Source organism: Staurois parvus, unplaced genomic scaffold (genome assembly GCF_062004578.1).
Source record: "Staurois parvus isolate SC_StPar_1 unplaced genomic scaffold, SC_StPar_1.0 ptg000154l, whole genome shotgun sequence".
In the NCBI taxonomy this organism is placed as follows: domain Eukaryota; kingdom Metazoa; phylum Chordata; class Amphibia; order Anura; family Ranidae; genus Staurois; species Staurois parvus.
The window spans coordinates 10,432,409-10,457,687 of NW_028317950.1; the positions used below are offsets into that span (position 1 = coordinate 10,432,409).

Below are 25,279 nucleotides of genomic sequence, written 5' to 3' on the forward strand. Positions count from 1 at the left end.
AGGTTTGTGTGAAAGTTTCAGCATCTACAAACTATGGAATATAAAATGAAGACAGAAAGCGAGCACATGGACTAAACAAAAAGCAGCTTGCATAAAAGGACAAACCCCTATATCCTCAAAAGCATATAAAACGTAGGATGCAGTGCTATAAAATATTAATACCAAAAGTGCTAGTAAATAAAATGACAATAGTGACAATACAAAACTGTATGTGAGGCACTCTAGAATTGGAGCTGAAGTTAATAATGATGCATATGTGTCACGCTGGATGACAGCGAGAAAGTGATATCAAAATTATTGATATAAAGTGACAATAGTGAACAGTCCAATATAAAATGAATAAATAAATGAAATCATCCAGATGAATATTTTATTGATATTCATCTGTATGATTTCATTTATTTATTCATTCATTCATGTACTAATGACACTGGGCAGGAAAGGGTTAACATCTAGGGCAATCAAGGGGTTAAGTATGTGCTTAACGTGTTTGTGTGTGTACTGTGTGCTGCTGTTACTGTGGATCCAGTTAATTCCATTCCTTGAATGATAAATTAACTAGATCGCCTGTCACTGAACACAGCTCTGTGCTGTTTACATTGACAGAGATGTGTTCTATGAGCAGGGCTGCTGTTAGAAACCACAGAGCCCCATTCAGCCAACCTGACAGGGGCCCCTCAAAAAAACCCCACAAAACACAGTTTATTATGCTTCAGTTACGAATGAACACAATGAGTGATCGGTACCGATCATTCATTGTGTTCATTCAGGAAAGGAAGAAACTGGTAAATGTGACATATTTACCGGACCCTTCCCTCAGTCTCCATCCTGAAGGATCCTATTGCTTTACTGCAGTTGCTGGGTGGAAAGGAGAGGAGGGAAGCCAGTAGCACTGCAGGATGGGGGCACATAGGGGGGCCTGGGCAGTAGAGGGAAATATATGGTGCACAGGAAGGATGATGGGTGCGGCGGGGAGGGAAATTACTGGAACTGATTCCCTGTATGGCTCTCTCTGCAGCAGATGAAAGCCAGTGGGAGTGAGAGGAGAAGAAGCCCGCTTTCAGCTGCTGCAGAGAGCCATACAGCGGATTGGTTCCAGTAATTTCCACCCCGCCATGCCATTCACCCTCCATGCCCACAAATCTGATTCACCCACTTGTCTGGGCCCCCCTGCTAGCCTGGGCCCTGTACAGGAGGACTGGTGGTACCCCCGGATCTACAGCCCTGTCCAGTCTTAGAGCCGATCGCCGGCTGCCGACACCTGGTGATTGGCTTGTGCTGTTTCCCCATACCTAGAAATGCATATGCATACATGATTCTGCGCTGAGCAGCCACCCTGTTGCAGTAAAACTACAATGGGCTGGTCACAAAGTGGTTAATAATAAATGGTTGAGCTTTTTTGAAAAATGATAAGTTGATGTTTATTGTGACACGTCAGGGATGTGTAGCATAGGAACATGTAATAGTAATAGATTCACTCTAATTTGGTCATGCACCAATTTTTCCCTGGATCTGTTACATCAGCAAACTTTATGATATGGTGTGAGTACTCTCTCTTATACCACATACAGTAGTTATTGGTACATTTTGTTGGTGTATGACCAGACTCAGGACAGCAACATCTACTTGTATAAAGCTTGGTAAAGTAAATGCGAAGAGTGCAGAGAGCTAAGCAGAGACAACCTTCCAGACACCATTCTTCTTTACACAAATCCTTCCTCATCTGAAAAGAGAAACAAGTGAAATGATCAAGAACTGTACACTGTTGGCCGTCATTACAGACAAACTATAGTTATCTAAGCAGGGGCGGACTGACAACTCATGGGGCCCCGGGCAATAGGGGATCATAGGGGCCCTGTGCCCTTGCCCAAACTTAAAAAAGGCTATGAAAAAGGTACCAGGGGCATCTCATGGGGCCCCCTACTGACTCCGGGCCCTCGGGCAGTGCCTGAGTTTCCAAATGGTCAGTCCGCCCCTGTATCTAAGTATGTGTGATCATTTTTTGGTCAATTTTGTTTTACAGGTTTTTTTTTAAATGTACAAACTTTTCAACTAAGATTACTGATTCAGGGCTCATTCACGCCAAGTGCAGTGGTGTAAGGGTGTGACGCATGGATAAATGCTGACATCTAATGTTAAACTATATTGTGCCTGTAATATGCTCTTTGGTCAGTAGATGGCAGCAAAGTACAAGAATCGATTTTGTAGTGACTTTTGCTAAGACAAGATAAATGATTATTTACCCTATAAAGTTTAATGAATACTAATTTAGGGGCCGAGTAGGACCCTCAGAAGGGTCATAGTGAACTGTAAATGCAGGTTTGAGGCTGCAATTAAGAAATTACTTACTGCATCACAAACTCTATGGGAAGGGGAGGAGTTCCTGTGCTGAGGAGGAAGTAAAGTCTGGGTCTGGCTGTTGGATGCTGAGGACGTCTGGAGAATCTGTGTGGAGCCTGGAAGAGGATTTACGGCTCACAGTGGAATCTGGCGGCGGCACCTAGGGAAGATTCACCACAACGCGACCAGGAAACAAGTGACTGTATGGTCCGGTTCTGGAGTGGATTAGGAGAAAGCACCAAGAGCCTGCCAGGGAAATTTGCCGCAGCACATCGCACCACACGTGGTCAGTGACATTTTGGATATACCAGAAAGTTACAAGAGACACACTCCACTTTCCTTTGGATTACAAATAGTATTGCGCAATACGTAGGGTGCACCCCAACGTTATATCTTGCTCAGGAACAGTCAGGCGCAGCCAGGCTGCTTTCTGGACATTGGGGAAAAGTCAGCAAGTACGGGGTTAGTGTTAGACAGTATTATTCTTACTGTATGGTTATGCGCTGTTATCATTCTGTTTACATATGCTCAACTACATGATCACTATAACTGTTCAGTAAACGTAATTGTTTTAAATGAACCGCTGTCTGTGTCTGTGTGGCATCGTGTACCCTCTGAATCTGTGGGCCCAGCCCTCGGTCTTCCTTCAGTGGGACTGTGCTGGGTAACTTTGACCAGTCCCAAAGCAAGACAAAGCAAAATGCTTTGTGTCTTATTAGGCCAGTTCACACAACTGTATGGTGGTGGGAGCTAAAAAAAATACAGCATGCAATCCTGTTTTTCAGTGGAGCAGTGTGCGACACAGACTTCCGCATCACACAGTGCTATGGCCAATACAACTTCACGAACAACTCAATAAAGTTCTCTGAAAAAGCAAGCAGTGCCATTTGCTGGGATCGGCAAATTGACACCACTGTCATCAGAACACACACCAACTGCTGGTGTGGACCAGCCCTAAATATTTTATCATTGCCATGAGGGTTGGAGTAGGCACATTCAGTGGTGTGTATAATCTAATCTATTTTGCTTTTGAAATCTAATTCATTAGGGTCCTTTCAGATGGGCGTTCCGCATGTCTGTTTTTCATCTGTCCATTTACGGATGAAAAACAGACACCCATGTGTTTCTATGGACTAGAAAATGTAAACAGATGATCATCTGTTTACATCTGTTAATGTCCGCATCCATTAACATCCATGTTTTTGAATGGAAGAAAACCCTATTTTTCTTCCGTAAAGAAACGAAAATGGAACGGACAAAAAACGGATGTAAACGGACATATGGTCTGTTTATGCTTTGGTAAAGGATGTAAAAAACTGATGTAAAAAATTATGAGAAACTGATGAGATACTGACGAGAAACTGATGAAAACAGATGGAAAAACTGATGTAAACGGATGAAAAACTGATGTTAACTGATCCGTTTTTCTTAGAAAAAATATGACTGAACTAATGAAAAAAACAGAACGCCCGTGTGAAAGGACCCTTATAGAAACAGTGTTGGAGCCTGTAGAAAGCAACTGTGCTGCCTCCAGTTCATCATCTGCTGACGGAAAATGGTAAATCTCTAACATTTTGTGCTATTTTTCATACATACTTGATTAAAATATTTTATTACTGAGTCTAGTAATATCACAATATAAATAAATACAGTAATATACTAAATATGTATATATATATATATATATATACACATATATCTGTAAAAATAGTGCTTATTGCCTTAAAGTGGTTCTTCAATCAAAACAACCAGAACAAAATTAAACTTTTAATAAAAAGGACACTTACCTGTCCAAGGATCCAGCACTGTTCTCACCCAGGCCAGTTCTTCACTAGTCTTCGAGTCCCTGACACTGGCATGTTAACTATGTGCAGCCAGCTTGACTCCTTGCAGCTTCACAGCCAGCTGTCCACTGTATGTGCACAAACCGCTGTGCTTTGTGAATGGTCCTGAAACCTGCAGGCAGGGCAAGGGGGAGGAAAACGTCTGGAGAATCCACCATGGCGATCTGACCGGAAGTGGGAGTGGGTGCCTGTCAAAAGCAGGTACCTGCCCCATAAACTGTCCAAAAGTGGTAGAGGAGCAGGGAAGGAGTCAGAAAAGTGGAACTTCCCCTTTTGGGTAAAGGTTTGCTTTAAAGATATGTATGTGATCTTCCTGCAGAGAATTTAAATATTAAAGAGTAACTTTTGTTGAGCAAAAACATACCCCTATGGGTGATCTTTGTACGTTGCAAGGATTTTAACAAACATTGTAGCAGATTCCTACATGTTTCTGTTCTTAAGAAAAAGCTGTATGATTTATGTCTTTGGAATATGGATTCCTGAACGGGAGTGTCTTTGTTCAATATAATCAGCCCAGAAAAGTTGGAGTGTCTTGGTTCAATATAATCAGCCCAAAAAAGTTGCAGTGTTTGCATCCCTTTAGAAGTAGTTTTAGGGAGTATCTCACTAAATATATCATTCCTATTGCAGAGGATGCCTAAAATTTGACTTGCATCTTAGGCCTTGTTCACACGGGGCATTTTAATCTATAACCCAAGCAGGGCCACGTTTTACTGGCATGGGGATGCGCAGGTATTCTGGACTGTTCTGGCAGTCCCATTACTGTCTGTTGGGATGCAGCAGCTGCATGGACAGTTGCTGCTCCCAATATGACATCTGTGTGAGTGACCAGGCCCAAATGTACCCAGGGTGTGTTCCAGGCTGTGCACCTACATGGATGTAACATTGGAACAGTGGTTGTGTCTGTTCAGCAGCTGCATCCCAATTGACAGCTATGGGACAGCCGGCATGGGGATGTGCGCAATACTGGTGCTTCTCCTTGCTGGTAAATGCTTTAAAACACCCCATGTGAACAAGGCCTTAGTGCAGACTTCTTGGAAAATCATTGAGCCAATTACACAAACAGGAAATGACAATTATGGGAAAGTTCTGCACACCAGTTGTGTTCAGAAGGCCTCCAGGTTGCCATATTGCATTGAAATTAAAAGAAAAACTACAACGGCTGCAGGATGAAAAGCAAACGTAATTTTTACCAATATTACATTACAGTATGACTTATGTAGCAATTGTATCTGCTATATTTTGTTCAAAGTGGAGTTACCCTTTAAGTGATTCCTCTGTGCTGCTAGCAAAGCTATTTATATAGTTACAGCCAGCCTGCACTGTGACTTACACAACTGCTGTTTTTAGCTACAAACACCCCTCACCTGCATAGCCAGTTTTTAAGTAAATGAACCATGCCTTCAAAGGCATTATACACATGCTTACATGCACCTTGTGTTTCTCACCTGCATAACATGTGCATTGATCATGTAGTTTCGTGGTGTAATTTGTTGGCCTGTCAGCACAGCCTATAGTAGAGTAAATCTACACAATCTGGTGTTATAATTCTGTTTGTGTTCAAACATGAGGTGTGAGGTTATTGCAGGACCTCTGTGGTATGAAAACTGACACTTCCTATGAAGAAACTACATATCCCACAATCACTGGGTCTGTCAGTCTAGTGCTCTGCAGGTGAGAGCTAAACAGTAATTAGATCTGATACAAACACAAGCAGGCAGAGCAGTTAAGGACAGCTCACCATGCTGGATAAGATGTGTTTCATCACATTAACACTGCCATGTTTGTTATGCAACACAGAGGAAATAGTGAGGCATACACTAGACACCTGGAACAAGAGGTTGCCTGTCCCTAGGGATCGACTATATGTATAAATATACATGGACATAGGGGAATCAATCAGCCATGACACTACAAATTGAACCATAATATGTGAGCCCATCATTACAAGTTATAGCAAACATATGACACAGGCAATATAACAACACTAATGCCTAGTTAAAATTATGAAAATATTTTAAAATGTACAATGCCTATAAATCTTCAAACTCTACCAACCTCCTATGAGCACCCCACAGAAGTCTTTGCACTCCTTCTCTGTGTAAAAGTGATTGCTGTTTCCGTTGCACCCTCCATATTGGAAGGTGACACACTTGCTTTGGTTCTCATTGAAGGCCCAGCGGGTTTCCGACATGTTGCAGGAGCCTGTGGCTATTGGAATATGGCAGGCAGCTACAAGAGAGAAATAGATGTCAGCCAGAACTCAAAAGAGGTGTTTAGTGAGCTGGACACAGCTAGACAAAGGCATCTAATAAAACTGCAGCTCTCATGGTTTTTTCACAGGCCAGTATTGAAAGGAAGGATTTACCTGGCTCTCAGCCTATGTGAACATGCATGGGTAGTACTTGGTAGCTAGCATGAAATGTAACAATAATAAATGTAATGTAAACTCAGGGCAACAATCAAAACCAATCAGTATACTGTCTACTGTCTTACATTTTTATTGTCCTCCATGTCCGTGTCAATGGTTAGGAGAACAATGGTTAGGAGTTTTAAGCTTTGTCTGTTTTTTAGGTTATTTGTGTTTTCACTGTAAAATTTCACTTCCTTCCCCTTCCACACTCTAAGCCCCGGTTCACATATATTTGGCCATGCGGACCGCGTTTTGCGTGGGCACGAAAGCCCATTCATTTGAATGGACTCCAGTGCCCCATGACATGCAGGGAAGAAGTCCCTGCACTTCTTCTGAAAACGCAGCCTGCACAGGAACTTCGGTTCCCAGTACGGTTGCGTTTCCAGTGCGGGTGGCGTGCTATTAGAACTAATGGCACCCGCTCGCGGGTCCACATTTCTTTGTGCGGGTGTTGCGGCTGCACGGATTTTCGTGCAGATCCGCTGCAGCACCACCCACACAGATGTGAACCAAGCCTAAAGGAGAAGCTGGTGCGCACAAAATCTGGTGCAGCTGTGCATAGTAGCCAAACAGCATCTAATGCAGGCCATACATGGGTCCGATTGTAAGCTCGAAAGAGCAGGGCCCTCGAACCCCTCGTGTATTGTATTGTACTGTATTGTCTCATGTTCTGTCCTCCTCGCTAATGTACAGTGCTGAGCAAACCCTTTGGCGCTATATAAATACTGTATAATAATAATTCCAAAAAAAAAAATTTCTTTAGAAAATCAGAAAGTTTGTGCATTTTGTAATCCAATGGTGCCACCACTGATTTTGAAATTCGACCAACCAAGCCTTTAATTTTACCTCATGTTGTTACAAAAAAGAATTTTCATGGCCAAGAATTTTCTTTGCTTTCCAGGTCAAAGCTCATGCTCATTTCTTTTTCATTTCCATTTATCACACAATTCTTCCATCATTGATTAGAAATGTGTTCGTTTTTCAAAATTTTTAGAAATTTTGTGCATTTTGTAATCCAATAGTGCCACCATTGATTTCAAAATTTGACCAACCAAGCCTTCAATTTCACATGTTGGTACAGAAAAGAATTTTCAGAATCAGATTTTCAGAAAATAATTTTCATGGCCAAGAATTTTCTTTTCTTTCCAGGTCACAGCTTATGCTTGTTTCTTTTTCGATTATATTTCTAGCACAATTCCCCCATCACTGATTAGAAATTCCTTCATTTTTAAAAAAATTTCCAACATGGCGGATCACTTAAATTCAATGGTTGAACGAACATTGGTTGTATCTGTGGCCCACTAATGGTGCGAAATGCGAACAAAAATTATTAGAAAAGATTTTCAAAAGAAAATTCTTTTGGAATTCGACCCGTGTATGGCTGGCTTTAAACCCAAAGGCTGATTGGCTACTATGCACATCAGCACCATATTCTGTGTGCACCATGTACAGTATGTCTGGATGTAATAGAATGTAATAGGAAGTGACTCGAAAGCTCCTCAACAAACTTTGACAGCAATAAAAGCCTGATAGAGGTTCTACCTCTACCCTACTCCATCCAAAACTTACAAATATATAAAGCCAACATTTTGATTCATTATTGTAGAGTAGTGTAACCACATTAACATATACCAACCCTCAGTTCTGCATGTCTGGATACATTCCCATTCAGTATGAAAATTGTTGTGGTTTCCGAGGCAGCCACCATATTGGAAACTCTCACAAGCCATAGACGAGGTATTATAGAAATAATGAGTGTTGTTTGCAGAACAAGGTCCAGGGGCTGGAAGCAAGTGACATGAGCCTGACAGCAGGAAGGAAAGAATAGTATTTAACATCCATGTTAATCCAAGCAAATATTTAAGAACACATACTGTACCATTAAATGTATAAGAAGGTATTTTTACATATACAAAAGTATACAGAGGATACAGTCTATCTTCTAGTGACTGTTTTGGTAGCACAGTAGAATAACAAAATCAAAGATTTTTAAATTAAAATCTTTTAAAATAAAAAATTTTAAGATATTCACATAAATATGTGCCTGTTTGTTACACTGAAGTTTATGTTTTTGGTGTCAGAAAGTCACAATAGAAAATAACCTATTATTTGCATTTTCAGAAGTACACATGCCACAGCCAAGATACTTTGCTTCGCAGCTGCAGCAAAGAAAATACCTTATGCTGTGTTTAGCGTGTAGTACTGCTATCAAACACGACCCATTCAAGTGGATAGGACCGTGCCACTATCGTATTGCAACCACATGTAATGTATGCGGTTGCAGCTTAATGGTGTAGGCTTTTTAGGGTTAAAACAGGCAGTGAGGAGGGGAATATTGCTTCCCAGCTACCAGTCAACTACCCTCTGTAAAGCAATCTGCTGCAGATCCCGTTTCAGAGGGGCAGCAAGGGCTGCTGCTAGGGTGAACAAGCCCTTAGACAAATGTTAACAGAACAGATGTCCCTATTGAAAGGTTTCCCCTCTGCTACTGTTCCAGTGACAATTTTAATATTGTAGATTTCCCACCACCTTCTGTCTTGGTGGAAGTGGTTACAAGAACAAATAGGGACAGTGGGGGAGATTTACTAAAACTGGTGCACACAGAATCTGGTGCAACTGTGCATAGTAACCAGCTTCTAACTTCAGTTTGTTCATTAAACTTTGACAATAAAACCTAGAAGATGATTGGTTATATGCACAGCTGTACCTGATTCAGTGTGCACCTGTAAGCAGGTTGCTTATGGTAGCCTAGATAGGTGCTGCCCTAGACCAGTAGGTCAGAGTTAATGGTTTTTCCTGGGTTTTCTTTGGTGGGCTTTCTTGGGTCTGCCCCACTAATGTTGTACATATAAAAAGGGAAAGTGGTCCAGAGCCCTGGGTCCAGGGCCCGGGGAGCACCGTAGAGGAGAGAAAAGAGCAGTAGCCATTGGAGTTTCTGAGTTGTCCATTGCAAAAGTTCTGGATTCTGGAGTTCGCAGCCCATGAGCTGGATGTCATCACCGATGAAGGAGTCTGAGGTCATTTACATTCTGAAGCATTCCACTTTGTAGGGGGACTGCTAGTCCACCCTGAAGATTCCAGCTGCTGGATTCTGTTAACCATGGGCTATGCCATGAATGGACTCTACCTATGCAGGTATGCCGGGGCAGCACACAAACCTGAGACAGGAATTAGGTACGTTAGGAAAAGACTGTTGGCTTTGTTTGACTGTCATGTCTAAGATATTAAGTAAAGCTTTTTAAACTTTTTCCTTGCCTGATCTGAACTTGCTAAAAGAGTTTATGTAGGTAGCCAGAACACACATGTAGTTTCCAGCCTAGGTCAGAAAGCACAATGAGATATGAAGACAGTAAGTGGTTAACAAGGGCAATAGAGGTCCAACAAGCAGCCTGTAAGCATGTGCCTGTGACAGGTGGGACATCCTCTTGTAGTGAGGGTGTGTTGTTGGCAAATCTCCCCTGGCGATCCATCTCAAAAAGTAATGGGAGGAGATCAGCACTCAGAGGTTACCGGCCTGTACACTGTGTACTGTAGAGGGAGAGTTAAGTAACTGCATGCATGGGGCCCACGATAATTGCACAGCGGGTTACATTCCGCTACTGGGAGTAAAGTAGTGGAGTTACATTGGACTGGTAGAGTGGGTATAGGCTCAGTCTTCCCCTGCTAAATGCAACAAGTTAAGGTGTATAAGAACCCAAACTGGGGTAGGTTCCCTATGTAACCCATACTTGGTGCCCAACAAGGAGGAGACCATGGAGGGATTTCACCAGGAGCCCATTGAATTCAAGCGTGGCACCGTGATAGGTTGCCACCTGTGCAATAAGTCCATCCATGAAATTTTCTTGTTACTAAATATTCCACGGTCAACTGTTAGTGGTATTATAACAAAGTGCAAGCAACTGGGAATAACAGCAACTCAGCCTCAAAGTGGCAGGCCACATAAAATGACTGAGCAGGGTCAGCGTATGCTGAAGAGCACAGTGCGCAGAAGTCGTCGACTGTGTGCAGAGTCAATAGCTAAAGACCTACAAACTTCATGTGGCCTTCAGATTAGCACAACAGTGCATAGAGAGCTTCGTGGAATGGGTTTCCATGACCGAGCAGCTGCAGCCAAGCCTTACATCACCAAGTGCAATGCAAAGCATTGGATGCAGTGGTGTAAAGCATGCTGCCACTGGACTCGAGAGCAGTGAAGACGTGTTCTCTGGAGTGATGAATCTCGCTTCTCTGTCTGGCAATCCGATGGATGTGTCTGGCAGCTGTGTTGGCAGCTTCCAGGAGAACGATACTTGCCTGACTGCATTGTGCCAAATGTAAAGTTTGGTGGAAGCAAGATTATGGTGTGGGGTTGTTTTTTAGGGGTTGGGCTTGGCCCATTAGTTCCAGTGAAGGGAACTCTTAAGGCATCAGCATACCAAGACATCTTGGAGAATTTTAGGCTCACAACTTTGTGGGAACAGTTTTGGAATGGCCAATTCCTGTTCCAACATGACTGAGCACCAGTACACAAAGCAATGTCCGTAAAGACATGGATGAGTGAATTTGGGGTGGAGGAACTTGGCTGGCCTGCACAGAGACCTGACCTCAACCTGATAGAACACCTTTGGGATGAATTAGAATGGAGACTGAGAGCCAGGCCTTCTCATCTGACATTAGTGCCTGACCTCACAAATGTGTTTCTGAAAGAATGGTCAAATATTCTCATAGACACACTCCTAAACCTTGTGTTAGATTGGAGATTGATGGGAGCTGGAGAGATACTAGGTCTTACCTGTCCTTGTGTGAAGGTTTTACAGGTACCATACCCCTATTGGAACAATGAAGAAAATAAACCCTATTAGGAAAAAATATTAACATTGGCGTTTGTCTTGCTTACCACTCTGTGTGGTTTTTTTATAATGTCATAATAAAACATGTTCTATTTTATCCAATTTTGTTTATGATTATGCATTTTTATACCCATAATGGTATGGTACCTTAAAAGCCCCATTATGTTTTCCTATTACGGTTTATTTTCTTCATTGTCCTAAACCTTGTCCAGCCTTCCCAGAAGAGTTGAAGCTGTTATAGCTGCAAAGGGTGGGCCAACTCAATATTGAACCCTACAGACTAAGACTGGGATGGCATTAAACTTCATGTGCGTGTAAAGGCAGGCCGACCAATACTTTTGGCAATATAGTGTATATGGGGAAGGTGGTAGTTAAGTACACCAGTTGCAATAATTCCCTGGATCTTCTGGACCCTAATTTTTAGATCATGGTCAGCTCTGCTCAATCGTTCCACCCTGAAATCTATGAACATCCAAAGTCTAGTATTATTAGGAAATACCAGCTTCCTACCGTTTGCTTCAAAAGAGAAAAAGATTAGCCTGATTTGGTTCACAGCCTAGGTTACCATACTAATCTAGATTTATGATGACTTCTGAAGTTAAGACATTATTTTTACACAATATCCTTCAAACACCTCCTATTAAGATAATTGACTCAATCTGAAAGAAGTTTGTGTAGAAGAACAGGCAGTTCAACATATATCCTTGGATATACAACTGGTGAACAAACTCCCTGAACACTACAGCCTCCCTTTATCACAAATTTGGAGGGTGACCTGGGACTCACACACTCTCCGCAATGGAAGCAAATGCCTAATTTCGACTACGGTCATCTATTTGTAGTAAATATCTGGAAGCCAGAAATAAACTCCCAGCGAGATGATATAGGGTTCTGTCATCCACAGGTTCTCCTCTAACTCTTCTCCCCTGTGCTGGAGGTACAAACAAAATCCAGGAAACCTTCTCCATATATTCTGGGTATGCCACCTACTGGTCACATTCTGTGTTATATTGAGGGGCATCGTACATCTAGGAAATGACAACTGTCTCACCAAAAAGCAATATAAAAACCAATTACTTGTCACCTAGTGAATGCATCAACTAAATCCAATATAGGTACCTACAATCTATTGCAACCAGAACTAACACGCAATAAAACTTGGTAACCAAATAAAGCCCTCAATCCCTGAAGTTTGTCCTTCTCCTCAATATTTTCCCTAATCCACTCCTCCATTCCACGGTTACCCAAAGTACACTCATTCCCCATCCCAAAAACACCTAAAGTACACTAATTCTCCTTTTTTTAATTCTCCTTTCACTTTTATACCAACTCTCCCTTACCCTTTAATTCAGCCTCTCCTAGCCCCTCTTTATATCTCAGACCCCAAATCCACCTCTTCCTCCCAGGCCATATTTTTCTCATACATCGACTATACAGTACATTGGAGTCCAGTTCATCTATATGGTCTTGTTGCTGATCACGAAAGCTTTACTCGCATGCATTTTATACTAATGCCTATCCTTGTAAACTTGTCTGTTTATATTAAAAAAGGGAATCTTTTGCTTTGCCCTTCACACACCCCACATCAAATGTGTACCTATAGAAATTTGTGTTGTGGAGAAAGAGAGGGGTCGAGTCTGACCTAGTCTGTTGGTTTAAAGAGATAATAATATTTGGTACCAATGATTTTAAATTGTTATTGTTGACTTACCTAGAAGAAATTTGATGTTCTCACAGAACTACATGCTTGCTTTGTTATATGTTTACAGTCAGATACTATATACGTAAAGGTTTGAATTACCTTCCTTAAGGGTTAAGGGATTTGTTTAGTGACATTCTCAGATCCAATTAAACTGTACAGTATGTAGATGTGATAAAATGTAGTAATGTACAATCATGGCACCATGTGCTAAACAGCTCTGAGCTATGTTGATGGCCACTTTTGTTATGTATAAATACTTTGTTTTTTATCCACTTGCCCTTCTGAGGATTTACCCCCCTTCCTGAGCAGGCCATTTTTTGCGTTACAGCGCTGCATTACTTTGACAATTGCGTGGTCGCACAACACTGCACCCAAATTAAATTTTTTGCCCACAAATTGAGCTTTCTTTCGGTGGTATTTGATCGCCTGTATAATTTAAATTTTTTGCACTATAAAAAAAAAAGATCGACAATTTTGAAAAAAACTATATTTTTTACTTTTTGATATTAAACATGTTCATTAAAAAAAAAATTTAAAAATCAAATTTGGTCATAAATATATGCCAAAATGTATTCTGCGACATGTCTTTGCTAAAAAAAAAAAATCGCAATATGTGTAAATTATTTGATTTACATGAAAGTTATAGCGTTTACAAATGGCGGTATATATATACTGGGATTTTTTCTTTTTTTTTCATTTTTACTAGTAATGGCGGCGATCAGCGATTTATAGTGGGACTGTGGGACTGCAGTGGATATTCTGATACTGGGAGGAACTGACTTGGTGTCACTGACATCCCCAGTGACACCAATACAGTGATCAGTGCTAAAAAAGAAGCACTGACACTATTCTAATGGCACTGGGCAGGAAGGGGTTAACATAAGGGGTGATCAAAGGGTTGACTGTGTGCAGGAGTGTTTTACAAGGGGGCGGTGTCTGTGTGTTTCACTGTAATCACACTACTCTGGATGGCTGTGCACTGGATGACTGTCACTGGGGATGTCAGTGACACCAAGTCCGTGACATCCAGAGCAGTGTGCCAGAGCTGACAGGGAGGAGGACTGTTAGTAAACAAAATAGTCCTCCTTCACATCTGTGATCATCAGAAATCAGCGGGCGCCGGTGAATAATTACCGTCCAGGGCCCGGTGATTGACAGCCGTGGTCATGAATGGCGGTGTGGGTAGGGCGTACCCGGAAATGCAAAATCACGTATATATACACATGATTTTGCGCACCCATACCGCCCTGTAGCAGTATTTCTGCTATAGGGCAGACGGGAATCGGTTATAAAGCTGCTTTCCATTGGGTTCTGACACCCATCCTGCATGCAGGCTGCCTTTGTTTTTGCACCTGCATCTGCCTAGAGCTGCCTATATAAGTGAATGCAGAAGCAGTGGCTGCACAGACACAGCACCCACATGTCAAAATTTGACAGCTGTGCAGGAGTGGCTACACAGTCCCGAACACACGCTGAGGTTGACCTACTAAAACTGGAGAGTGCAAAATCTGGTGTAGCTCTGCATACAAACCAATCAGCTTCCAGGTTTTAGCTCTGGTTCACACTGGTGCAGCTTTTCATGCGATTTGACAATTCCAAATCACATGACAAGTCGAATCCTATTGTCAGCAATGGAACCATTCAATTCGGTGTGACTCCGACACTGCTGGAGTCACACCGATTTTGAAAGTAGTTGATGCAGTTTCAGGTGCAACTTGCATGAAGCAACACAGATGTCAGGCAAGTCGCACCTGATAATGCACCAGTCCTCTGACCGCTGAAGTGAAGTAGCACGCTTTTATTGTCGCATTCAGTGTGAACCAGGGCTTAATATCAAGGCTTAATTGAAGTTAGCAACTGATTGGCTACCATGCAGAGCTGCACCAGATTTTGCACTCTCCAGTTTTAATAAATCATCCCCACTGTTTGCATTTGGGGTTGTGCAGCCACTTCTGCATGTCTGTCAACTAGCGTTAAGGAGATCACATTGTAGTGCAAAGTCAGTACCGACACATGTTGGTTCAGCATCCAGGGCACAGAAAAGGAAAGGCACCCCCTGTCCTGCTCCTAAAACATGTTGCAGAATGTGGTGTACCACTCTGTATCAATTCTGCCCCCTTGCTCTGGCTGGCATGGAGCTTGCAATGTACATATTGTATGTGGCCAATTGCTTGCTTTCTATCTAGAAGGTAGCTGCAAATGCCTGGTGTATTTTTTAGACAGAGATGTGGCACTTTGGAGCACAATGTGACAGAGCAGCCTGGCATTGCTAGTGTCAGGGCAGGGCTGTAGAACGGACAGGTAGGCCTAGTGGCAGGGTAACGCACTGGCTGACGACAACCACCACCAACAGACCGAAGTCCCTCAGGGCGCGGAGTCTAAGTCCCAGGCTGCCCTTCACCAGGGCCCCTGATGGTGGGGATGGACTTGACGCAGCCAGGTACCAGGTCGCGGCCCCCGAGACACCCGGCTGCGGTAATGGCCGCCGCCAATGGCGTGTAGCTGGTGAGAATGACAATAGCGTAGTCAGGCAAGCTGGGTCGACAACAACGGGACAAAACGGTACAGAACAGTAGACAGAGAATCACAGGTCACGGGCCGGGTTCAGCAACGGAAGGTCAGATCGAAGGAAAACACAGAGAATGGTCTTAATCACAAGCCGAGTCAGAATACCAGAAGAGTCACGAGCGTATACACAGAGCTGTAGGAAGACAAAGACACAAGTGCAAAGAGCATGTGCGGGCCACAGGCTTATATGTCATCAGCCACACCCCTCTGGGGGATGGACCTCAGAGACCTGAAGGCATAAAAGGATTCCCACCATGCACAGCAGAATCCAAGATGGACGCCAGCACATGGAGTAACAAAACCTCAGGGAAAAGGTAGGACCTTGACAGTACCTCCTCCTCAAGGGCCCCTCCCCCTCCGCGGCTCAACAAAAGGTTTCTGAGGAAAGCGGGTATGAAAAGAGCGGAGGAGGGCAGGAGCATGGACATCTGCGGAGGGAACCCAGGAACGCTCCTCGGGACCATAACCGCGCCAATGAACCAGGAACTGTAACCGGCCGCGCACCAATCGAGAGTCCAGGATCCGGCTCACCTCATACTCCTCATGACCGTCAACCCGAATGGGACGGGGCCGAGGCGGAGAGGTAGTGAAGCGATTGCAGATCAGAGGTTTCAACAGTGATACATGAAAGATATTGGAGATCCGCATCCCAGGTGGAAGGGCAAGGGCATAGGCCACCGGATTCACCTTGCGGAGAATGCGAAAAGGACCGACAAAACGGGGAGCTAGTTTGGGTGTGGGTACCCGAAGATTGAGGTTGCGAGTAGACAACCACACCCAATCACCGACATGGTATGAAGGAGCGGGCAACCGTCTGCGATCAGCCTGGAACGTCTGACGCTGAGCCAAGTCCCTCAAAGCCCTCTGGATCTGCCCCCATGAAGAACGCAGGGCAGCAAGATGGTTCTCCACAGCCGGAATGTCCTGTGGTGAGAACCTCTCAGGTAATACCGCGGGTTGGTACCCACAGTTGGCCATGAAGGGAGACATCCCGGAGGAGGAGTTGACCGCTGAGTTCCTGGCAAACTCTGCCCAAGGCAGGAGATCGGCCCAATCGTCCTGATGGTCCGAGATATAACACCGAAGGAATTGTTCTAAGGCCTGATTGGAACGCTCCGCAGCCCCATTGGACTGCGGGTGGTAGGCTGAAGAAAAGGAGAGACTAATACCCAACTGGGAGCAGAAGGCGCGCCAGAATCTGGACACGAACTGACTCCCGCGGTCCGAGACAATCACCTTGGGCAACCCATGCAGGCGAAAAATCTCCCTGGAAAAGTTCTTGCGCTGTTGGTAATTTCCTGAGTGGAATACAATGGCACATTTTGGAAAAACGATCGACGACCATGAGGATGACCGTATGACCCCGAGACACAGGGAGGTCTACAATAAAGTCCATGCCTAGGTGTGACCAAGGACACTCCCCATTGGGAATGGGTTGCAGAAGACCCATTGGAAGATGCCGTGGAGATTTATTCTGGGCACAGATCGAACATGCCGCTATATAAGAGGCGATGTCGGCACGGAGAGTTGGCCACCAGAATAACCGAGAGATGACCCAAGACAACTGGTTCCTCCCCGGATGCCCGGCAGTTTTGGAGTTATGGTAGGTACGCAGCAGACGGGTGCGCAACCCCTCGGGTACAAAACATCTACCCTCCGGTCTCTCGGGAGGAGCGTCAGTTTGAGCCGCCAAAATCTGCTCCCCAAGGGGAGAAGTCAGACTGGTGCGAATGGCAGCCAGGATCTGATCCGGAGGTATGACCGCGGTTGGCTCAGAGTCCTCCCTGGACAACTCAGAGTATTGCCGCGATAATGCATCAGCCCTGACATTCTTGGAACCCGGCAAATAGGAGACTACATAGTTGAACCGCGACAAGAACAAGGCCCATCTGGCCTGACGGGGTGTCAATCTTTTGGCCTCCGAAAGATAAGTCAGGTTCTTATGATCGGTAAGAATGAGGACTGGAACCGCGGAGCCCTCGAGCAGGTGCCTCCATTCCTTGAGAGCCAGAATGATTGCCAACAACTCCCTATCTCCAATCTGGTAGTTGCACTCTGCAGAGGAAAGCTTCCTGGAGTAGAACCCACAGGGAAGTAGGGGTCCATCGGGCGACCGACGTTGAGACAGGAGAGCGCCTACTCCCGTCTCGGATGCATCAACCTCAAGGACGAAGGGCAATCCAGGATTGGGATGAGACAGTATCGGAGCCGAAGCGAAGGCGGATTTCAGAGCCTCGGAAGCTACGATGGCCTCGGATGGCCACTCGTGAGGATTACTGCCCTTTTTGGTTAGGTCTGAGAGAGGCTTTGCCAGCGTGGAGAAGTTCCTGATGAACTTCCGATAGTAGTTGGCAAAACCCAAAAAGCACTGAATGGGCCGAAGACCATTGGGACGAGGCCACTGCAGAACCGCCGAAACCTTCTGAGGGTCCATGGAGAATCCCTCCGCAGAAATGATGTAGCCTAAAAAGGCAACTTGGGATCGATGGAATTCGCACTTCTCAAGTTTACAAAAAAGTTAGTTCTCACGTAATCGTTGCAGCACCTGCTTGACATCCTGGATATGGGACTCCATGGAGGCAGAGTAAACCAGGATGTCATCCAGGTAAACCACAACGCACTGCTGCAACAAGTCACGCAGGACATCATTTATGAATTCCTGAAAAACTGCGGGCGCGTTACACAACCCGAAAGGCATCACCAGGTATTCGTAGTGACCGGTTCTGGTGTTAAACGCGGTCTTCCACTCATCCCCCTGTTTGATCCGTACGAGGTTGTACGCCGCCTTAAGGTCAAGTTTGGTAAAGACTGTTGCCCCCTTAAGGCGGTCGAACAACTCAGTAATCAAGGGAATCGGGTAGGCATTCTTAGTGGTGATTCGATTAAGACCCCTATAATCGATGCAAGGCCTCAATTCACCACCCTTCTTCTTAACAAAGAAAAAGCCCGCTCCTGCTGGGGAAGTAGACTTACGAATGTGCCCCCAGGAAAGCGCATCCGCAACGTACTCCTCCATGGCCTTATTCTCCGCAACCGAGAGAGGATACACCCTGCCACGCGGAGGAGTGGTACCGGGTTGCAAGGATATGGCGCAGTCGTAAGGACGATGAGCAGGTAAGGCACCAGCGCGTACCTTATCAAACACGTCCTGTTACTCCCCATAGTCGGTGGGCAATGCAGAGTCCGAGGAGGCACACAACACCTTAACCGGCCCACAGATGCACCCGGCCCCACACTGTGGAGACCACGAGAGAATCTCGGCTGTTTGCCAATTGAAGGTTGGATTGTGCATCTGGAGCCAGGGATACCCCAAAACCACCGAATAGTGAGGGGAAGAAATCACCTGGAAACAGGCCAACTCCCTGTGAACAGCCCCAATAGCTACTTCAACTGGCATAGTCTCGTGGGTAACCTGCGGTGGTTGCAGGGGCCTGCCATCTATCGCCTCGAGAACCAATGGGGTAACTCGAGCCTGCAGGGGAATGGAGTGCTGGGCAGCAAACGAGCTGTCCATAAACAACCCTCATCTCATCCTTCAATGCATCAGAAAGACCCTGAGAAAACGCAGCCACCAGAGCCTCATTGTTCCAACCCACCTCTGCTGCCAGGGTACGAAACTATATGGCGTACTCGGCAACGGTCCGTGAACCCTGATGCATAGACATGAGCAGCTTGGCAGCCGAGGCGGAGCGAGACGGTACGTCGAATATCCTACGGAAGGCATCGACAAAACCCGAAAACTCGTGAATCACTGGGTCATTCCTCTCCCATAAGGGATTCGCCCAGGCCAAGGCCTTGTCTGAGAGTAGCGATATTAGGAAACCCACCTTTGACCTCTCAGTCGGAAAAGCGTGGGGTATTAATTCAAAGTAAATCCCCACCTGGTTGAGGAACCCACGACACTGACTCGGCTCACCCCCAAAGCGCTGTGGAAGAGGGGCTGAACCAGTCATACCTCTGGGCGCCACGGGTGCCGCAGCAGCCGCTAAACTGGAGCTTGTGTGTGGCGAGGGGGCACCCCTGTACCCTGGGAGGCTGCCCCTCTTGCCTACCCCTTATCCCAGCTTTGTGAATAGGGTCAGCTTAAGTATGACCACAGGTTTGCACAGCCTCTCCAGTGACCGAACATAAGCCAGACATTGGTTTGTGGTCATGCTATGACCAGGTATGACCCGGCTGACTATAAGAATTAAACACTTGCCCTGCAGGGGATTTAACCCCCCCCTTCCTGACCAGGCCATTTTTTTCGATACGGCGTTGCGTTATTTTAACTGACAATTGCGTGGTCATGCAACACTGTAATTAAATTAAATTTAATAGAGATTTCTTTCGGTGGTATTTGATCACCTGTGCATTTTTTATTTTTTGCTCTATAAACAAAAAAAGACCAACAATTTTGAATAGAAAACAATATTTTTGACTTTTTGCTATAAAACATATCCAGTAAAAAAAATCTAATTTCATCATAAATTTTGCCAAAAATGTATTCTGCTAGATGTCTTTGCTAAAAAAAAATCCAATACATGTAAATTAATTGGTTTACGTGTAAGTTATAGCGTCTATAAATGGTGGTATATATACTAGAATTCTTTTTTTATTTTTATACTAGTAATGGCGGCAATTTGCAACTTATAGCAGGACTGTGGGACTGCAACGAGCATTCTGACACTGGATGGGAACTGACTAACTGCCACTGACATCCCAATGACACTAATACAGTGATCAGTGCTAATAAAAAAGCACTGACACTGTACTAATGACACTGGGCAGGAAGGAGTTAACATTTGGGGCGATCAAAGGGTTAACTGTGTGCTGTTTTACTGTGTGTGCTGTGTGTGTTTTACTAGGGAAATATGCTGCTGTGTATTTCTCTGCTGTGCAGAGAAATACACAGCAGCATGTTATTGCTGGTAGGAGAGAGACCTGTGTTGTTTACACACAGATCTGTCCCATGTCACTGTTTCTCTGTGCTTGCCAGGTGCTGGCGGGGAATCTCCAGCCGGGACCTGGTGATCAACATCTGTAGCTGCCAATGGTGGAATGGATAGGGTGGCGCACGCGTGTTCCCCCTACCCGGAAATGCAAATCACATATATATATATATATATATACACACATGATTTCTGCAGGCCTGCCGCCCTGTAGCAATATTTCTGCTATAGGGCGGAGGGGAAGGGGTCCTACCTTTCCTCAGGCCTTGTGCTGCTCCATGTGCTGGCATCCATCTTAGGTGTCTGCAAAGCATTGTGGGATCCTTTATGCTTTCAGCCCTCTGCGGCTCCTCCCCTAGGAGGTGCGGCTTATCACATTTAAGTCTGCTGTTTGTAGCTGTTCATTGCATTCGTGTCCTGTCTGTTGCACAGCAGCAAGCTCCTGTTTAGCTCCTCATTGCTTTCCTGGATACCGACTCGGCTTTGGCTAAGACTCCTCCTGGCTTCTGACCCCGGCTCTGGCGACCATTCTTCCTGGCTCCTGATCCCGGCTCTGGCGACCATTCTTCCTGGCTCCTGATCCCGGCTCTGGTGATGATTCTTCCTGGCTCCTGATCCCGGCTCTGGCGACCATTCTTCCTGGCTCCTGATCCCGGCTCTGGCGACCATTCTTCCTGGCTCCTGATCCCGGCTCTGGCGACCATTCTTCCTGGCTCCTGATCCCGGCTCTGGCGATGATTCTTCCTGGCTCCTGATCCCAGCTCTGGCGACCATTCTTCATGGCTCCTGATCCCGGCTCTGGCGACCATTCTTCCTGGCTCTTGACCCCGGCTTTGGCTACGATTTCCGCTGTTGGACTTGCATAGACTCTTGTCTTATTTTTATATTAATAAACCTACCTTTAATTGCACCTCCTTGTGTGTCTGGCTCCTCGCTCCCTGACAGTGTGCCTCTGTTGAAAGATCACTTACCTGCCCTGTTTTCAGTGAGTGGAGTGTCATCCACAGTCTGTCCAGAGCCTTCTGCATCCTCCACTGACCGTTCAAATCTCTGTAAGATTAGAAAGATATACCGTATTTTTCGCTCCATAAGACGCACCTGACCTAACACGCACCTAGGTTTTAAAGGAGAAAAACAGGAAAAAAAATGGACTGCAGACATAGTACAGGAAATGACCAGAGACTGCGGATGTACTGCAGGAGATGACCAGAGACTGCGGACATAGTACAGGAGATGACCAGAGACTGCGGACATAGTACAGGAGATGACCAGAGACTGCGGACACAGTACAGGAGATGACCAGAGACTGTGGACACAGTACAGGAGACGACCAGAGACTGCGGACACAGTACAGGAGATGACCAGAGACTGCGGACACAGTACAAGAGATGACCAGAGACTGCGGACACAGTACAGGAGATGACCAGAGACTGCGGACACAGTACAGGAGATGACCAGAGACTGCGGACACAGTACAGGAGATGACCAGAGACTGCGAACACAGTACAGGGGATGACCAGAGACTGCGGACAGTACAGATGACCAGAGACTGCGAACACAGTACAGATGACCAGAGACTGCAGACAGTACAGGGGATGACCAGAGACTGTATACAGTACAGGGGATGACCAGAGACTGCAGACAGTACAGATGACCAGAGACTGCAGACACAGTACAGATGACTAGAGACTGCAGACAGTAAAGGGGATGACCAGAGACTGCAGACAGTACAGATGACCAGAGACTGCAGACAGTGCAGATGACTAGAGGCTGCAGACAATACAGGGGATGACCAGAGACTGCAGACAGTACAGGGGATGACCAGAGACTGCGGACCTTTGGGGAGGGAGTGGGAGCGGGTACCTGAATTTGACAGGCACCCGCTCCCACTTTCGTAGAGTTGTCCTCCCTTTAGCTGTCCCGGGTGCCCACTGCGCATGCGCAAGAAGCGCTGCGCTTTGTGAATGGCCCGGCGTCTTCTGGGACCTGTCACGTGTCCCAGAACACACCGGACCATTCACAAAGTGCAGCGATTCTCGCGCATGCGCAGTGGGCACCCGGCTGAGCGATGCAGGCGCGGGAAGACTGCACAGCGCTGGATCGAGGAACAGGTGAGGTCCTCCTGCAGAAAAGAGCTGAGCGGCCAGCCCGGTTTTCTGACACGGTGGCGGCGGCGGAAATACCGGACCAGCCGCTCCATATTCGCTCCATAAAATTTAGCCCCCTTTTTTGGGGGAAAAAGTGCGTCTTATGGAGCGAAAAATACAGTATACATTTACTTTTATATTTGCGCAGCACAGTGGCTAAATGGTTAGCACTTCCGCCTGGCAATACTAGGATCGTTGGTTCGCATCCCAGCCATGGCACCACCTGCCTGGAGTTTGCATGTTCTCCCTGTGTCTGCGTGGGTTTCCTCCGGGTACTCTGGTTTCCTCCCACACTCCAAAACATGCTGGTAGGTGAATTGGATCCTGTCTAAATTGGCCCTAGTATGTGTATGTATGAATGTGAGTTAGGGACCTTAGATTGTACACCCCTTGAGGGTTAGGGACTGATGTGAATGTACAATACATATATGTAAAGCGCTACGTAAATTGAAAGCGCTATACAAGTTCCTGAAATAAATAAAATAAATAAAAAATTGCAAATTATTGTAAGGCAAATGCTACTTAGATGATTGATAATCAGAGGGAATTATATTATTTAACCACTTGCCCTTTGGAAGATTTACCCCCCTTAAAGCAGAGCTCCAGCCAAAAGGGGACATTCTGCTTTAAGCCCTTGTCCTCTGCTCCCCGTTAAGGATTGGCAACTATGGGGAGCAGGGAGGGGGGTACCCAAATTTAACAGGTACCTGCTCCCACTTCCGCTGAGATCGCCTAAGGTGATCGGACATGGAAGTTGTCCTCCCTCCCCGTAGTCTTCTAGGGCACGTGACAGGTCCCAGAAGACTATGGGACCATTCTCAAAGCACAGTGCTACTCGCGCATGCGCAGTGGGCACCCGGCTGTGAAGCTGTAAGCTGTCACAGCTGGGTGCCCACGCTGAAGATGCCGGAGCTGGGGAAAGAAGATGGCTGGTGAAACCTGGACCAAGGGACAGGTAAGTGTCTGTATTTTAAAAGTCAGCAGCTACAGTTTTTGTAGCTGCTGACTTTTATTTATTTTTTTTAAATCAACTGGAACTCCGCTTTAATAACCAGGCCATTGTTTTGCTATTTGGTGCTGCACTATTTCAACTGGTAATTGTGCGGTCATGCAATGCTGTACCCAAACAAATTTTATGTCCTTTTTTGACACAAATAGAGCTTTCTTTTGATGGTATTTGATCACCAATGAGTTTTTTTATTTTATGTGATTATGTGATATAAATGAAAAAAGACCGAAAAATCTGAAAAAAAAATGACATTTGTTACTTTAGGTTATAAAAAATATACAGAAAACTCAAAGTTATTCATAAATTTTGGCCAAAATGTATTCTGCTACATGTCTTTGGTAAAAAAGAATCCCAATACATGTATATTAATTGATTTGTGTGAAAGTTATAGCACCTACAAACTATGGTATATACTGTATATATTGGAATATAATTGGTTACTTACATTTATAGGTAAAGTTGATCAGGGGAATATCCGATCACCTCTCAGGGGATCAGGAAGGAATTTTTGACCCTGCAGGTGCAAATTGGATCATGTTTTGCTGTGTTTTTGCCTTCCTCTGGATCAACTATGGGTATAGGATTATAACTTTTTTTTTTTATTTAATGGTTGAACTGGATGGACTTTTGTCTTTTTTCAACCAGACTAACTATATAACTATATACACAGCTTTTATTTTCTATCACATTTCTTGGGGTACTAAAATGCCAGGGCAGTACAAAGATCCCCCAAATTACATTTGTTTGGAATTTAGACACCCTAAAGAATTTGCTGAGAGGTATGTTGAGTCCACAGAACATTTTATTTTTTGCCACAAATTTTTGGAAATTTACTTTTATTTTACACAAAGTTGTAAAAGTTTTTTTTATTATTTATTTTGCATTTTTATTATTTTTACATTGTCCCTTTCATTTATTTTTGTCCCTTTTATTATTATCACAGGGAATGTAAATATCCCCTGTGATCGCAATAGGCAGTGACAGGTATTATTTTATGAGAAACCTGGGGTCTATTAGACTCTAGATCTCTCCTCTGCCCTTAGAGCATCTGATCACACCAAAATTGGTGTGATCAGATGCCTTCCCAATTTTAAAATGGCGCTGTTTATATCTGGCGAAACTAAAATTATGAAATGCTCCTAGCTTCCGGTCTCTTAGACCATAGAGATAATTGGAGGCATTCTAGTCTCTGATCAGCTCTATTGTTAGCCAGTGGAACTGTGGGACAGGAGAGCCCAAAAAAACCTTGAAAGGCGGCAGGAGGGGTGGGGGAGTCCCTTACCGCTACTTGTAAAAGCAATCCAGCAGCTAATTAGTGGCTAGGATTGTTTTTACATGAAAGCCGGCCGCCAACTAAAAAAAGATACCAGCATGATGCCTGCAGTTGAAGGTATCTTCCCGTCTTCCCGGTATAACCACTCAAAGTCCAGCAACGTACCAGTACCTTGCTGGTCCATGTTGGGCATATATGTAATGGCAGAGAACATGAGCATATG

General features: G+C 45.0%; 1 protein-coding gene across 1 annotated transcript in view; it reads right to left on the minus strand.

Annotated features, from left to right (window-relative positions):
- Positions 1 to 1,395: 1,395 nt before the first annotated feature.
- LOC149463493 (inter-alpha-trypsin inhibitor-like) overlaps positions 1,396 to 25,279 on the minus strand; it is a 37,482-nt gene continuing 13,598 nt past the window's right edge. The window contains exons 2-5 of the mRNA XM_089675033.1: positions 21,599 to 21,677; positions 8,234 to 8,401; positions 6,243 to 6,416; positions 1,396 to 1,723 (exon numbers count right to left, since the gene is read on the minus strand). Coding sequence (XP_089531159.1) covers positions 1,704 to 1,723; positions 6,243 to 6,416; positions 8,234 to 8,401; positions 21,599 to 21,677 — 441 coding nt within the window. The 3' untranslated portion in view covers positions 1,396 to 1,703. The remainder of the gene's footprint in view (positions 1,724 to 6,242; positions 6,417 to 8,233; positions 8,402 to 21,598; positions 21,678 to 25,279) is intronic.